The following is a 15,448-nucleotide window of genomic DNA, read 5'->3' on the forward strand; positions in this document are numbered from 1 at the left end:
TTTCGCTATAGGGCACGTGTGCTCGCCAGACAGACAGAGAGAGACATAGAGACAGAAAGCGAGAAATCACACCCCCCCCAAGGGGGATGGTCACACTGCAATCCCTTCTCCTCCATTCTCCTCTTGGGATCTTGGGCACGCACACACACGTGCCTGGTGTGAATTTCAAGTCACTGGGTCCGGGACACAAACCACGGTAGACTACGTGGGAGTCCAGCAACATAACCATTACGCTAACTGCTGGTTCCCTGTACACTCGGTTTTCAGGCTGACCCAGGGATCTGAACTTGCTATAAGTCATGTGGCTTCCAGCCTTTCAGGGCACTGTGCTGCTGCTGTACCACAGTGTCTGGGCCTTCATTCTTTTTAACGACTGAATAATATTCCTCTGTGTGTGTGTGTGTGTGTGTGTGTGTGTGTGTGTGCACATGCACATTTTTATTATATATTCATCTGATTAAAGACACTTCTGTTGATTGTATACCTTGGTGATTATTAATAGTGCTGCAATAAACATGGAAGTGTAGATATTTCTACTGCATACTAAGATCCTTCTCCTTGGTGATACACAGAATGGTGGGAGTGCTTGATCATATATTGAAGGTGCCATGCTTGTTTAGTCTTTCAGATTACCTCACCCAGCACTATGTGCTGATAACATCCTAGATAAAGAGACGATCACCGTACACAATAGGTTCCTGATTCCTTCATGCTATATACTGCATCTATGAGAAGCTTGTGCTCTTTGGAAATTGTGGTTGATTTTATTTCCTAAAATGGCCACATAATATCTCCCATCCCACAGGTTTTTATGAACTATTACCTGATACTCCTTATCGAGAATTAGAATGAATGTCCATCTCTGTGAATCTGGGCAGGGCTAATAATGTAATAAAAAATGACACTCTGGGATTTCCAAGGCTAGGTCACGTGGGAAATCCAGGGTCTCTTGAAAAATTTGGTTTTGAATTCTCGCCCTCAGAACCAAGCTGCCATAGTATGAGAAACTAGCAACAACTGCCAGTCATACAACTAAGCTATCTTGAATGTCTAGACTAGTTGAGCCTTCAGAGGGCTGCAGCCCCCAGGGACCTGACTAGAAACACATGAGAGATTTGGGCAAAGAGCTGTCCAAGCAAACCATCCACTCATTGAACAGTGAAAGAGAATGGAAAATTATTATTTTACGTCAGTAAGTTTTAGAGAGTTGGTTATGTAAAACATGCTGGGCCTTGGAGGCAGACAGACTACAGATTTTGCTCTAGTGGACATGTACTCACCAGAGAGACAGAGAGACAGAAACCAAGAAATCACCGCAGAGGGGAGATGGCCACACTGCAATCCCTCCTCCTCTATTCTCCTCTCAGGATTTTGGGCATGTATTACATGTGCCTGGTGGGTCTGGGACTCGAACCGCTGTAGACTATGTGGGAGTTCAGTGACATAACCATTACACCATCTGCTGGTTCCAAGAGACTAGAGTTTTAAAGTTCAGTTGTTTAACTTTTTCTGTTAACTTTTATTGAATTTAGAAAAACTAACTTCCTTTCTAAGACTTTCATTATTCTTGTAAGAAATTCCTAGGTCAAATTATAACACTAAGACATACTTCACACAAAGTGTTATGGGATAGGATAAGTACTTATCAGCCTAAACTAAATTATGCTGCAGTAACAAAGCACTCAATATTTTAGAGACTTATGAAAACCAAGGTGTGTTCTTTGCTCGCACCACTCAATGACATGGATTGGCTCCATGTGATCTTTTTTTTTTTTTTTTTTGAGAGTTCTTTGTTATAGGGTGCAGGCACTCGCCAGAATGACAGAAAGAGACAGAGAGACAGAAAGAGAGAAATCACCCCCCAGGGAGCATGGCCATGCTGCAATCCCTTCTCCTCCATTCTCCTCTTGGGATCTTGGGTACACATGCACACTTGCCTGGTGTGAGTTTAAGCCACCAGGTCTGGGACTCGAACAACAGTTGACTACATGGGAGTCCAGCGACATAGCCATTAGGCCAACTGCTGGTCCCTGACTCCATGTGATCTTAATTCCAGGACTCAGGCTGATAGGTAGCTCATAGGTGGACAGGTCCAGCTTCATTGCAGAAGGTAAAGAGAGATGGCAAAGTGAAGGGTAATCTTAACCCTCTCCTTGTAAGTGGCATGTGTCAGCCAAAGTGAGTCACATGCCAAGTGTGACATCAGTATATTTTGAACATCGTGCAATCTGCCACGGATGCTATCAAACATAAAAAGACAGGTAACATCATCATTCCCATGTTAAGACCTCCAGGATAATTTTTTGTACATAAGAATTTAATAAAACACTCCCTGTGTTCTGGATATAGCTTAAGCTGTAACATTTCAAAGAAAAGAAAGTACTATGAAATTCTCATGTTGTTGGTTTTATACCAGTTGTGGAGAGATAGAACATAACCACTGTAAAAGTTCTTGTGTGGCAAGATTCTGGCCAATGAAAGCACAGAACCAGTAAAATTGAAGGAGTACCTCAGACTGCCTGCTCTGAAAATCTGTGAGATATTGAGGATCTTTTACTTCATATAAAAAAACACCACTAGTTTTAAAGACTAGGACTTTACCTGGCTTTGGGTTTGCCCCAATAAACAAAGACTTGTATTAGAACAGGTTTTAAATGAGTGAATCATGTCATCGAGAGAAAGAACTCATATACCACTGGAAATATTTTGGGGGAATCCATGCATTTTTTTTCAGGTTCTATCCTCATCAAATGACTCCAACACTACAGAATTTCTGACACTTTAATATTTCCCTTTACGTGTAACTTAATGAAAATAGATACCCCCATTTGCGTAGCCAACTCCTGTTGGCAAGGTCTTAGAATCAAGGAAGAATTTTTACCTAGTGATCTCCTTTTAGAATCTGCAGAGTCAATGTCTTTAACATGGTGAAGAATTTCTTTGCCAAACAAACTTTCAGGCGGAATCAAAATCTTGGCACTCTGGGCTCAGAGAGAGCATCTGTGATGCTTGGCAACACATCTGGTTGTGCTGCTTTGGTGAAGAAACATGCTTCTCATCTCAACATGCTCTAGTGTCAGCCGGTGTCAACGACTCTGCCAGCAATCCTGAAAAAATCGTGTCTATTTCTACGAGTGTCGTCAACCTCCTGAGAGCCAAGGCTGACACACTGCTATTTCAAGAGTTTTTGTCAAGACAGGGGAGTAGAAGAGGAAGTTCACAGCTGCAATACAAAAGTTAACTAGCTTTCCAGAAGACCTGTCTTGAAATATTTGATTGACCCTCAAATGAAAGTTCTGTTTTCTTTTTCTTTTTTTTTTTTTTTAAACAAAGGAAACTAACTCTCAGAATAACCCAAGAAAAAGTCCATTCACAGTCTGCTTTACTTGATGAATATTCTCACCAAATTATCCAGGTAAATCTTCCCATTTCCATTCTTTGAGCCCAACTGCCATGCTGGAAGAGCACATTGGTGGCAGACAGCGATCTAAACACTCCAAGCCTAGAGAAGCGATTTTTTTGTAGAGTCAATCAGGGAGTGACAAAGCTGGTCAATTTGTTTACAGGTAAAAACCCACCAGCTGCTGGAAGCACCAGGTAACTCTTTGAGGGCTAATTCTGTCTCCAATAACCATACCATGAAACCACAAATATTTCATCTTTTTTTAAAATGATGAGGCATTGGTGATGCAGACATTTCAAAAGATAATCTCAGCAACACAATATGAATTTAACAATAATTTTACAGAATTCTAGGAATTCTCAATATGCCTAGCCCTCATTGAATACATCACTATAGCTCCCATTTTATTATTTTCTTTTGCTAAGTCTGTATTTCCAACAGTTCTTGCCATGAAACTGAAAAGCCAGTGTCAAATGAATGTACATGCTAACAAAGCTCACTGCTTTGTCAAAAACCAATCCACGATAACAAAATCAAGTCACGAATCAGCCTTCCTGTGGAAGTTCACTTTTGAACTGTTAGACATTATTTTTACTTGCAAAATTTTCACTTACGTCACATATTTAAGAAATTAGGCCTTCATGTCAAGACGGTAGGAGCAATAGAGAGATGAGTTTATAAAGCTACTTTAGCATTTCTGGGGCGTGGTGGCATCCGCCTATGGTAAAGCTACTTTAGCGTTTCTGGAATAGAATTCAATTTTCATGGCAAAAAATAGTGGTATGAGAAAGTGCATGTATGCTTGCATGTGTGTGGTTTCTTCTGGGGAGAAAGTCTGTAACTTTCCCTAGGTTCTTAAAGGCTCTGTGGCCGAAACATGGCAAATACCCACTGCCCTGGAGGTTCGTAGGAGGAAACTATTTTTAGGACTGGAATTAATTCCATGTGAGGAGGTGAAATCCTTCTGTTGAAGAAGGAAGTTAGCCATGACTTGCTGCTCCACTCACCAATTAATAATACGGGCTCCTCAACAGGAAAGCACACCACCACATGAGAGGTGGGAAGTAACTCACTCTCAGTTTTCAAGCTTTCCTGAAATAAAAATTAAGGCAATTTGGATAAAATATTTGCTTTGTTACATACTGTTTTTAGTTTCCAGGTTGAATAAAGAACTGAATAGCAATAATTATGTACAAGAGAAGGACTAAATGAATAAGAAAATTAGGAGCGCAGATCTAGTGCTTTAAAATGTAGTCTTTGCTTTTAATTGCCAGAGGGTATGTGTACTGTCCAGAGACACAGAGACAGAGAGAAAGAGAGAAATAGGGAAAGGGAGAAAGCACCTTCCAATGGAGCATGGTCACACTATAATCCCTTCTCCTCCATTTCTCCATCCTGTTGGGACTTTAGGTGAGCACACATGCATGTGTGCACATGCACACACACACACACACACACACACACACACACACCATGTCTTTCAAGCTACGCTACCAGGTCCAGGCTTTGAATTGTGGTTGGCCATAAAGGGCCTGTCTCCCAAAACCACAAAGCTATGGGGCCAGCTATCTAAATGTATTTTTGGAGAAGTACAGAGAATGCCATTGGGGACCCGTCTGTGGGCTGATGACTAAGGTAGCTGAATCTCACTGGGCCAGCCATACAGTCTGAGTCCTGGACCTGTCTGCTTGAGAGACATGACAGGTTCATGTTTCTCAAGGAAAAGTAGGGAGAGATGGAGGAAAAGGGATTGCAGTGTGACCAGGGAGAAGGACAGCATCACTATGCCCAAAGGAAGGTACTTCTCCCCCAGCGCTCCCCCCCCCACTCTCTCTCTCCAGCAAACACAAGTTCCCTCTGGCAAATTAAAAAGAAGAGGAAGAGGAGGAAGAAGAAGAAGAAAATACAGTCGGAAGGTGGCGGTATGTTTCCTATCGTTGATGTAATGAGTTACCATAATCTTACTGGCTTAAAACACACAAATTTATTGTCTTTTGGTTCTATAGTTCAGAATTCTGAAGTGGGTCTCACTGGGATAAAATGAAGATGACAGCAGAGCTCCATTTCTTTCTGGAGACTCTAAGAGAGAATCCTTTTCCTTGCCCTTTCCGGCTTCGAGAGCCTGCCCACATTTTCTTGACTTGTGACCATTTTCCTCTCTTCTAAGCCAGCAGTAGTGCCTCCTCCCAAGCCTGTTTGTGTTTTATTGACTGCAAAGCTCAGTCCTTGACCGTGATTTCCTGAGGGGCAACAGCTGCTCCTTCCAAGGCTGTTTTTGGCCTTCAGGCTCTCATCATGCTTATTGAGCCTGTGGAGCAGGCATGGGCTTTCTTGAGCTGCAGCTGCAGGACTTGTATTTTTTCTTCCTTTCTTCTTCTTTTTTATTTAATTAACTTACTATTTTTTTTTTTTTGAGAGAGAGATTTTTGCTGACATGTGCGCTCACCAGAAAGACAATGAGAGACAGAAAGACAGAAAGTGAGAACTCTCCCCCCAACCCCAGGAGGGATGGCCACAATACAATCCCTTCTCTTCTATTCTCCTCTGGGATTTTGGGCACACACATGTCTAGCATGAGTTTCAGGTTGCCAGGTCTGGGATTCAAACCACAGTCATCCACATGGGAGTCCAGTGCCTTAACCACTAAGCCTCCTGTTGGGCCCTAGGACTTGTATTTCCTTCCCTTGTAGAACATTTTGAGGTTCTCTTCTGAGTTTTGTTAATGACAGTGAGAACAGGGGCAACAAATTGTGGACAGCTTGCCCCTTGGGAAGCTTGGACCCTGCAACATCTGTCACTTTGGCAATGCACAACTTTGAGAGCTCCAATTTCCTTTTTTTTTGGGGGGGGGCTTTTGCTATAGGGCACATGCACTCGCCAAACAGACAGAGAGAGACAGAGAGACAGAAATTGAGAAATCACCCCCAGGGAGGATGGCCACTCCGCAATCCCTTCTCTTCCATTCTCCTCTTGGGATCATGGGCACGCATGCACATGTGCCCGGCGTGAGTTTAAGCCACCAGGTCTGGGACTTGAACCGCAGTCGACTACGTGGGAGTCCAGCGACATAGCCATTATACTAACTGCTGGTCCTGAGAGCTCCACTTTCAGATGGCCTGGTTGTTTCAGCAGCTTTTCCTCTTTGGTGTGAGGTCCCAAGCCTCGATCTTGGCCATGGCAAGACACAAGCACTGACAGGCGCCATCTGCTCTCATGGCCCCTTCTACTTTTAAGGACACTTATGATTATAATCCGCTCCTCTAATACAATCTCCCCATTCTAAGGTCAGTTGATTAGCAGCTTTCATCCTATCTACTACCTGAATTCCTCATTGCCATGTAGTGTGACATATTTGCAGGTTCCAGGCATTAGAACATAGACATTTTTTATATTATTCTGTCTAACACTCACCTCTAGCCAGTATGGTGGGAAAAGGCTGGATGTCAGGAACAGTGAGAAGAAGAGAAAACCTGGAAATAAGTAGCCCCTCTTGTACCAACAAAGGCATGTTCCTTCACTGTACTACCTAGATACTTAAGAACACATACTTAAGAACCACCCTTCTCCTCCCAGAACACCTAGTCTTGAAAAAAGTGAGGATGCCAAATGCGAAGTCGAGAAACCTGAACATTGTCCAGCTCTTCCCCTTGTCATCTGCATCACCCTTGGTAATTCATTGATACGTGGCTGAGACAGTTTCCTCATTTTAAAATTAAGTCGTTGAACTAGATTGAATCTTGACTACCCCCATTTTTTTTTCTTTGTAATTTCCTGTATGGTGCATGCACTCACGGAGTTGGGGTGGGGGAGAAAGTGAAAAAGTACCTCCTCCGAGAGGGGTTGGCTACAATCTCCTCTCCTCCACCTCTCCTTTCGGGATTTTGGGCACACATGCACACATGCCTGGAGTGTTTTTCAAGCCATCAGGTCTGGGACTCCAACTGGGCAGTCAGCCATGAGGGATCCAGCTGCCTTAACCATAACACCACCAGCGGACCCAGTTTTAATGTTGCTGTGATTCATATATGTATATACATACATATTTTCTTCTTCCATGAGTGAGGGAGATAGAGGCAGAGCATCACCAATAGAATTCCTATATTTCAATCCACCCCAAGTCCCAGCCAGCTTCAAATCATGGGCTCAAGACAACCTATTCAGAGATGTCTCTGAAAACAAACTGGGAGCCCTCCCAAGTGGGTCAACCTTGCAGAACTTTATTAGTTCATTAGTACTGCACCAATATCCTATCCTAATGTTGAAATTCTAGATAAAGTAGAGAGTATTTCTATAAACTCAGAGTCAGTGGTCTATCAGCTCAGTGAGTCTAAGCACCAACAGATCCTCAAGGAAATGTGGATCCTTCCCTACTTTCTGCTAGTTTTATGTTTATTTATTCTTTTCCCTAGAGAGACAATAGGGGATAGAAATAGCTGATCAGGGCTTCTGCCTGCTCAACCATTCCCTTCACCAGATTAAAATCAGATAACAAACATAAGAGATATGTTGCCCTACAATTGTAAAACACACTCGAGAGTTTATAACTGTGGTGTAAGATGTTCCTATAATCTTAGAAAGCATATGTCTAGGCAGGCAGTTTTTTCTCATTTGTTTATTGTAGGATAGTTGAGTCACAGCTTAGCAATAGATACATCCAAGGAATACAAAAATTACTCCATTTTTACTCAAGAGCCTGGGGATGTCTTGATGGCTGTAGAATTCCCTACAAAAATGACCACCTACGTTCCCAGATCTAAGTGTACACTTTCCCACTATGTGTATGGAGGTGGATTTAGGAATATGGCAGGACAGTCATTCCCATGATAGAGTGATGCTACATGGCACAGTTGCCTTTAAGAAAGGGACATTGACTCTGGTGGGCCTGGACAAATCAACTAGGTTCCTAAAAGGACTGGCTTTCTCCTAAAGAAAGGGATTTGAAGTGTGGAAGACATTCAGCCCAAGAGAGAATCTTCCTGTTGGGTTTAGAGGTGGAAAGGGTCGTGGAAAGTGGCCACTAGCAGAGGAACATCAACTAGAAAACAAGAATTTCAGGTCTCCAAGAAACTGAATTCTTGTTTCTCTGTTTTGTTTTTTGTTTTTGTTTTTGTTTTTGCCTGAGGGTACCTGTGCTTGCTAGAGAGAGACAGAATGAGAGAGGGAGAAAGGGAGAAGGCGCCCTATGGGGGATGGTCACACCACAAATCTCTTCTCCATTTCCACTCCTTTCAGAATTTTAGGCATGGGACCAGCAGTTAGCATAATGGTTATGTCGCTGAACTCCCATGTAGTCAACTGTGGTTCGAGTCCCAGACCTGGTGACTTAAACTCACACAGGGCGTGTGTGCGTACATGCCCAAGATCCTGAGAGGAGAATGGAGGAGAAGGTATTGCAGCTTCCTTTCCCCTCTGGGGGGTGATTTCTCGCTTTATCTCTATGTCTTTCTGGTGAGCGCACATGCCCTGTAGCAAAAACCTCTCAAAAAGAAAAAAAAAAGACTTTTAGGCATGCATGCATATGTGCCAGATTCTTGTCCAAGCCACCAGATCCAGGACTCCAACTGCACAACAAGTCATAGCTTAATCGCCACATCCCCAGCTGGGCCCTAGGAACTGAATTCTACAACAACCTGCCTGAGTGTGGCAGTGTATTCCTCAGAAAAGCTTCCACATGAGGACTCAGCCTTGACTGATACCTTGAGTGTGAGGCCTTAAACATAGAACCCAGCTGAGCAGTGTCAGACATCTGACCTGGTGAACAGAGAACTAAAAAATGAGAGTGTTAAGCCTCTAAGATGGTGGTAATTTGTTCTGCAGCAATAGAAAGTGGATAAGTGGACACAATGGCCCTCCAGTTAAATGTGATTTAGATTTTTTAAAAAAACAATTCCTTTTCCTTGTCCCTTCTCTTCCCGCCTTTCTCCAAAGCCTTGATTTGTTTCCCCCACCATGCAGTTATTTCACTGAACATAACTGGAAAATGCTATTTGGTCAGATTAGAATCTGCTCTCCTATCACTCAGTAATCTCTTTTTTACCACCCCCACTCCGGTTGATTTGAAATGCAGAGACGTATGAATCTTGGGTATATTATAAACATGTTTAGCTGGAGAATCAGACCAGAAAACACAGATTACAAGAAGTAAAGCAATCGGTGTATTTTGAAGTAACTCAAATGTTTCATTCATTTCATCTAGTTATCATGAAACACAATAACCTTGATAGAACGGTTGAAGAAAAAGGAGAAGCAATGTAAGCATAAGTGCCTGAACGTTTTAATATCTTTTATCAATAAACATTACTAGAATGCCATGCATCTGAATCCATGCTTTTCCCAAGAAAACCTGCATTCTATCTTCTGCTTCCTGATACCACAGCTGGATCTGATTACCAGGGTAGAATGGATGCGCCTTGGGAAACATGCCTAAACTTTTTAAGCTACAAAAGGAAAGCTGATCTTCATTAATTAGATGTCCAGATTATGCAGATTGACCGCTGTATTATTACATATAACACGGTGAAAACACTATTATATGGCTTGTTGATAGTTCCACCTAAGTCATTTAGCTAAGCCTTATTTGCTAAAATAGTCTATTAACCACCAAGGCGGGATTTGGTGTCAGGTCAAAAATCAGATCAAACTGTGACTTCGTGGTTGATGGTGGAGAGAAAGAGCTACAACAAAGGGAACTGAGAACGCAGTGTGATGTCTTTCTAACATTTAATTCAGGAAAAATGTCATCTGCAGGACAGCTTAACATACTGCTGCTACGTAATGCAGATAAGTGAAAATATTAACAAGTCAGTGATTCCTAACTAAGACTCACCATTTAAGACCCCTATTCTCTGCCTTTGTGAAAACCAGGGAATTGGATTAAGAGAGAAGCCACCTCACTTTAGATTTAAGCGAATGTGGACAATGGGTTTTAGCATGAAGAATAAGTCTGTGGATCACAAACCCTCACCTGAATAATGATCAGCTCTTTTAATAAAAAGGAAAAACTCAAGAAAAAAAATACTTAAAAGCCCATAATCTAGAAAAACTTCACAATGTGAGGATCCAGGTAAATCATGATTTAGCTTCAACCAACTTTAGCCAAGGTCTTCCCAGGTGTTCAAGTCCACGCTAAAGAAAGGCGATTTCCAAGCCATTATGCTAAGTAATTATAATCTGTGTCTGCTTCCACTTCTTATACTGTGTCTTTGCTGTGTATATGATTATTCCAAGGGAAAGTGCTCCAAGGTCCAATGGAATAAAGGGCTTCAGTTTATGCCCACGCGGACCTTGTCAAGTAGCCAATGACTTGCCCTTTCATTGTGAGTGACTAATATCAGTGCTGGCTCTAAAGAAAGACACTTTTCATAATCGCCCAACAATCTGCTAAGTGAAAACATATGGATAGGCTTAGGCACAGCCTGCCAGGGGTCTTTGCGGAATGGAAAACAGGTGCTCTCATTCTGTGCCACGTAATACCCCCTTTACCCCCAAGTCCAAAGGTTATAGGACTAATAGCTGCCTTGTGGTAATCAGGGAAAGCCAAGACACTGGTCCTGGCAAAACATCTGGGACATATTTTACATACTTGCAACATATGCTTCAGGTTCAATTAAAGTGAGGCTTTGGCACATTTATTAATCTTTTCTACTTTTATCCTATAAGAGGACCCATTGACCTGACCTCACTATTATACCATATGAGAAAACAGAGAAATAATGAGAGGTAGAGGTCAGTACCTGCTCGCATGGTGAAAAACACATTTGTTTTCTCATGAAATTCCATTACGCATGACTCCATACACACACTTTAAATAGAGGAACCAATGAATTTTTAAAGTAGGAAATTACCCTTCTCCCACTCAGACATACTGATAGCCAAGACTTACAACATTTACTGCTGTGAGAGCTAGTCAAAAGACAGAAGCTGGTAAATGGAAACTTGCAGGAACCTTCCACAGTTCCATTTCTTCTATCAGGGGCCTTCAAAAAGTTCATGGAAAATTAGTGTGAGTGTGTGTGTGTGTGTTTCTTTCTTTCTATATATATATTGGAGAGGGTTTTTCTTTTCTTTTGCTAAGGGTTTTTCCTTTTCTTTTGATATGGAGCATGTGTGCTCACCAGAAAGACAGAGAGAGAGAGACAGACAGAAAGAGAGAAATCAACCCCCAGGAAGAGGGGGTATAGCCATGCCACAATCCCTTTTCCATTCTCCTCTTGAGGATCTTGGGCATGCACGCACATGCGCCTGGCCTGAGTTTAAGCCACCAGGTCCAGGACTTGAACCACAGTCGACTACATGAGAGTCTGGCGACATAGCCATTATGCCAACTGCTGGTCCCAATTTCAAAATATTTTTGCCCCCAAAATAAAACTCATACCTTAATTCCATTTTCCATGAATTTTATGAAGTCCTCTTGTAGTAAAAATGTTTCTATTTCAAGATGTCCACTCTAAGACACTTCCCTCTACTATGCAAGGACTACAGTCTATGGTAAATGATGACATTTGAGGTTTTCAATTTTGATCAGATATGGCTTTTTGTGTTATTAATTAAATTATGAGTAAAAACAGAATCACTCGAAGAGCTGGATATATGAACAACGGCTCACAATCCTTTCACGTGGAAAACACACTGTTTGTCAGATCTTGTACAGAAGAATAAGGTTGAATTCACACAGTAATTTAAGCACTCGTTTTCAGTCAACTTTGGTAACCAGATCTGGAAATGTGTTAGGTGCAGGGTGTCAATTTCAGACAACCAAATACTACATTATAATAGCCGCTACTCCAGAGATCTGGCGGTGTTTCCACCCTGCATGCTCTACTTGACATCTATGTTTTGGTGAGCTGGTTAACCAGGTGTGTCTATTTGTTTCCCACGCCTATCTCCCTTTGTATTAAAAAATGACCATAAAAAGGGGAAATTAGAGGTATAGAATATCACCAAACTGGCTAAAAATATACAGGTTGACTTCAAGCAGGAACATTGAAGTACTAGACTTCACTCAGGGCTTCCATTTATTAACATTTCTGGGGCAACGCCTGCTGCTGGGATGGATCTTTATGGTGGCTTTAATAATAAAGCAGCAACAAGCCAGGGAAAATGGCCATAAATGGATGGCAGCTCAGTGTTTATCAGCAGAGAAATGATGATTCAGAGCTGGCATGTTGAGTTAAAATACAAGCTCTCTACAGCTCGACAACTGACCTTAACAATAAATCATACCATTTATTGCCAGAAGTGTATGCTTGTGTTATTTAACATTAAAAACAAGCACATATGTGTTTTTGCAGGAAGGAGATTTTGTTAGTTTATGTTTGATGATGTCGTTAATGACTAAATGATGTACAGAAGAAAAATTTCACACAATAGCTCTATCAATTTAAAAATGTTTGAAATAACATTAGGAGAAAGTGTGTATATGTGTGCGTTCCCATTTTCCTGCAAACACTGAATATTAGTCAAGAAAAAAATTATTTGTGAGGTTAACTGTGGGTTTTTTTTTTTGACATTTATAATGCTTGCTTTCAGCACACAAATTCTTACACTGGGATATAACTGTACATCTCCACTGGAATCAAAGGTCAAGGGCATAAATTAAGATACATTGTTTTGCTCCTTTCTTCAAAATCTTTCATTGCTTTACTATAACAGAAGTCAGAGTCTGGTGAAGGTCAAAATCTGACTTTATATGCTGAACTATGTGGAAATAATTAATAACTTTCTCTATTCTGTCTCCCAATATCTCCCTAGGACTTTTTAGAGGTTAGGTCTAGAGATGCCCAGAGTTGAGGATGTAACAGAATCACCGTTCTCCTTGCCATAGAAAGCTGTTCCCCCAACCCCTGCCACTGCTGCAGTGGTGAAGGCCATTCTAATTTCTTCCCTCTAGTTGTCCCCTCTCCCCAGGGAACAACCAATTCAAGCAGCTCCAGAAACAGTTTTTCACTGTGGTCACTATCCTCAAGCCAACCAGCAATTGAAATATGAACTCCGAATAGGTTTTCCTAACCTGGGAGCCACGGGCCAATACAAACCTAGGCAAGGGCAGCAGACACTGGGGTTATTTAAGTGTCCCACAGAGCACCCTGCACATGTAAGCGCTTTTGCTGAGCAATTGTTTGAAAATTATAGATGACACTATCCATGTTCAACTGTGGAGGCTGCTATTTTTTTCATTCCCCTTTCCCCCAAAGTGTAGCCCGATTTGTAACACTCAAGATAGGACAAATTTTTGCCCTTCAAAAACAGTTGTCACTGCCGTTATCTTCACGAGAGCTATCAAGTTCCAGACAAGCTGAATTATTTTTTTGTTCCTGGCAGAAAAATATTTGACCCAGCTCTGGACAAAAGCAAAGAGGATTTATAGCCCTCTCTTCCTCTTTGCAACATGCAGTGGCATTGTTAGGATGATAAACAGCACTGTCCAATTTTCTGGACTCAAACACTTCAACTCCTTTTTTAACTGTCTGTGAAAACAGTGTCATGTCTACGTTTCCCCATCCCCAGGTACCCAAGTGCTGGGAAAGATAATTACCTTGTCATCTTTGTCATCTTCTTCTTCCTCGTCCTCTAGCATGTCCTCCACTACCTGCAGACAGAAACACAAGTCGTTTTTGTGCTTTTAAAGGACAGAATTTTGTTCTGTCATTTCGAACCTTTTGGAAATGAAAACTTTATTAACATTTGAAACAGATGTACTGAGCACGAATATGTGATCTAGAGATAAGTGATTAGGACAAGGCTGTGCCTTTAATTGATTACAAGCAGGGAAGTGAATACCGAATTTCTCCCAGCCAGGGGAACCATGTTCTTGTGAAATGTTTTATGACAACTTAAAGAATTTGAAATATGTATCAGGTAAACCCACATTAATTTGGGGGATGCTTTATATAGGAAATTTCCTCTCTGTCTATTCCACTGTCTATATTAACCAGACACTTTAAATTTGGAGCTAGATAACAATGCATGAAGCATCTCTGCTATTCTAATGTACTCTTCACCAAATCCTAAGGTACAGCACTACGTTTGCTAATTGATTCATGCTGGTGGTCTATGGTCAAACACTAGCAGTCTCCTTTCTGGCTCAAATTTTAACTCATAGGTATAAATGTCAAGTCTTGACTGTCTCCATTCCTTTTTGATTTTGGGGATTACTTGAAACTCTCATTTTAATTAGCTGCGATTTTTTTTTTTACGAAGATTATATTTTAAGAATGGGTGTTATTAAAAGAAAATTAGAAATGTAATCTATAATCATATGTGTATAGCTCATGTAGGTGGATATACAGGCATGTACTTTTAAAAAATGGCCCCTTTGGGACCAGCAGTTAGCGTAATGGCTATGTCACTGAACTCCCATGTAATTGATTATGGTTCGAGTCCTGGACCTGGTGGCTTAAACTCACGCCAGGTACATGTGAGTGCATGCCCAAGATCCCGAGAGGAGAATGGAGGAGAAGGGATTGAGGCATGACCATCCACCTGGGGGGTGATTTCTCACTTTCTGCCTTTCTGTCTCTCTTTCTGGAGAGCACATGTGCCCTATAGCAAAAACCTCTCCGGAAAAAAAAAAAATAAAAAAAAAAAGGCCCCTTGTTGCCACCTCAGCAGAATGGAATAGTCATTTTGGAGTTGCTAGATCATTTTCCTTTGCCTTGACCTATACATAACTGTAGGCATTAAGGATGGAACTTAACTCCATTTTAGGGTTTTTTTTTATGGTTTTGCACACATACACAAACATACAAATATGCACTCCATGGAAATCAAAAATTTGAAAACCTTAGTGAGGGTGGTTTATTCTGGTAAGTTCTAGCTTACCAATACTAAGGACATTTCGCATAATATCTAAATTTTTATGGTACTCTTTTTTTTTTCTTTTCCTAATCCAGTTTGGGTATCTATCTTTGAATAAACTCAATAGAATTATGCTCAGCAAATTTTTTTTTGAGAGGTTTTTGTTATAGGGTACATGCACTTGCCAAAAAGACAGAGAGACAGAGAGACAGAAAGCAAGAAAAAAAAAAAAAAACAGGGGGGCAGGGC

The 15,448-nt window shown here is 41.4% G+C and overlaps 1 protein-coding gene across 5 annotated transcripts in view; it reads right to left on the minus strand.

Moving 5' to 3' along the window:
- MCTP1 (multiple C2 and transmembrane domain containing 1) overlaps nucleotides 1-15,448 on the minus strand; it is a 418,517-nt gene that overhangs the window by 75,544 nt on the left and 327,525 nt on the right. For all 5 annotated transcript variants that reach the window (XM_027765984.1, XM_006162512.3, XM_027765986.1 and 2 more), the window contains one exon: nucleotides 13,938-13,991. In XM_027765984.1, coding sequence (XP_027621785.1) covers nucleotides 13,938-13,991 — 54 coding nt within the window. The remainder of the gene's footprint in view (nucleotides 1-13,937; nucleotides 13,992-15,448) is intronic.

Source organism: Tupaia chinensis, unplaced genomic scaffold (genome assembly GCF_000334495.1).
Source record: "Tupaia chinensis unplaced genomic scaffold, TupChi_1.0 Scaffold140095_1, whole genome shotgun sequence".
In the NCBI taxonomy this organism is placed as follows: Eukaryota; Metazoa; Chordata; class Mammalia; order Scandentia; family Tupaiidae; genus Tupaia; species Tupaia belangeri.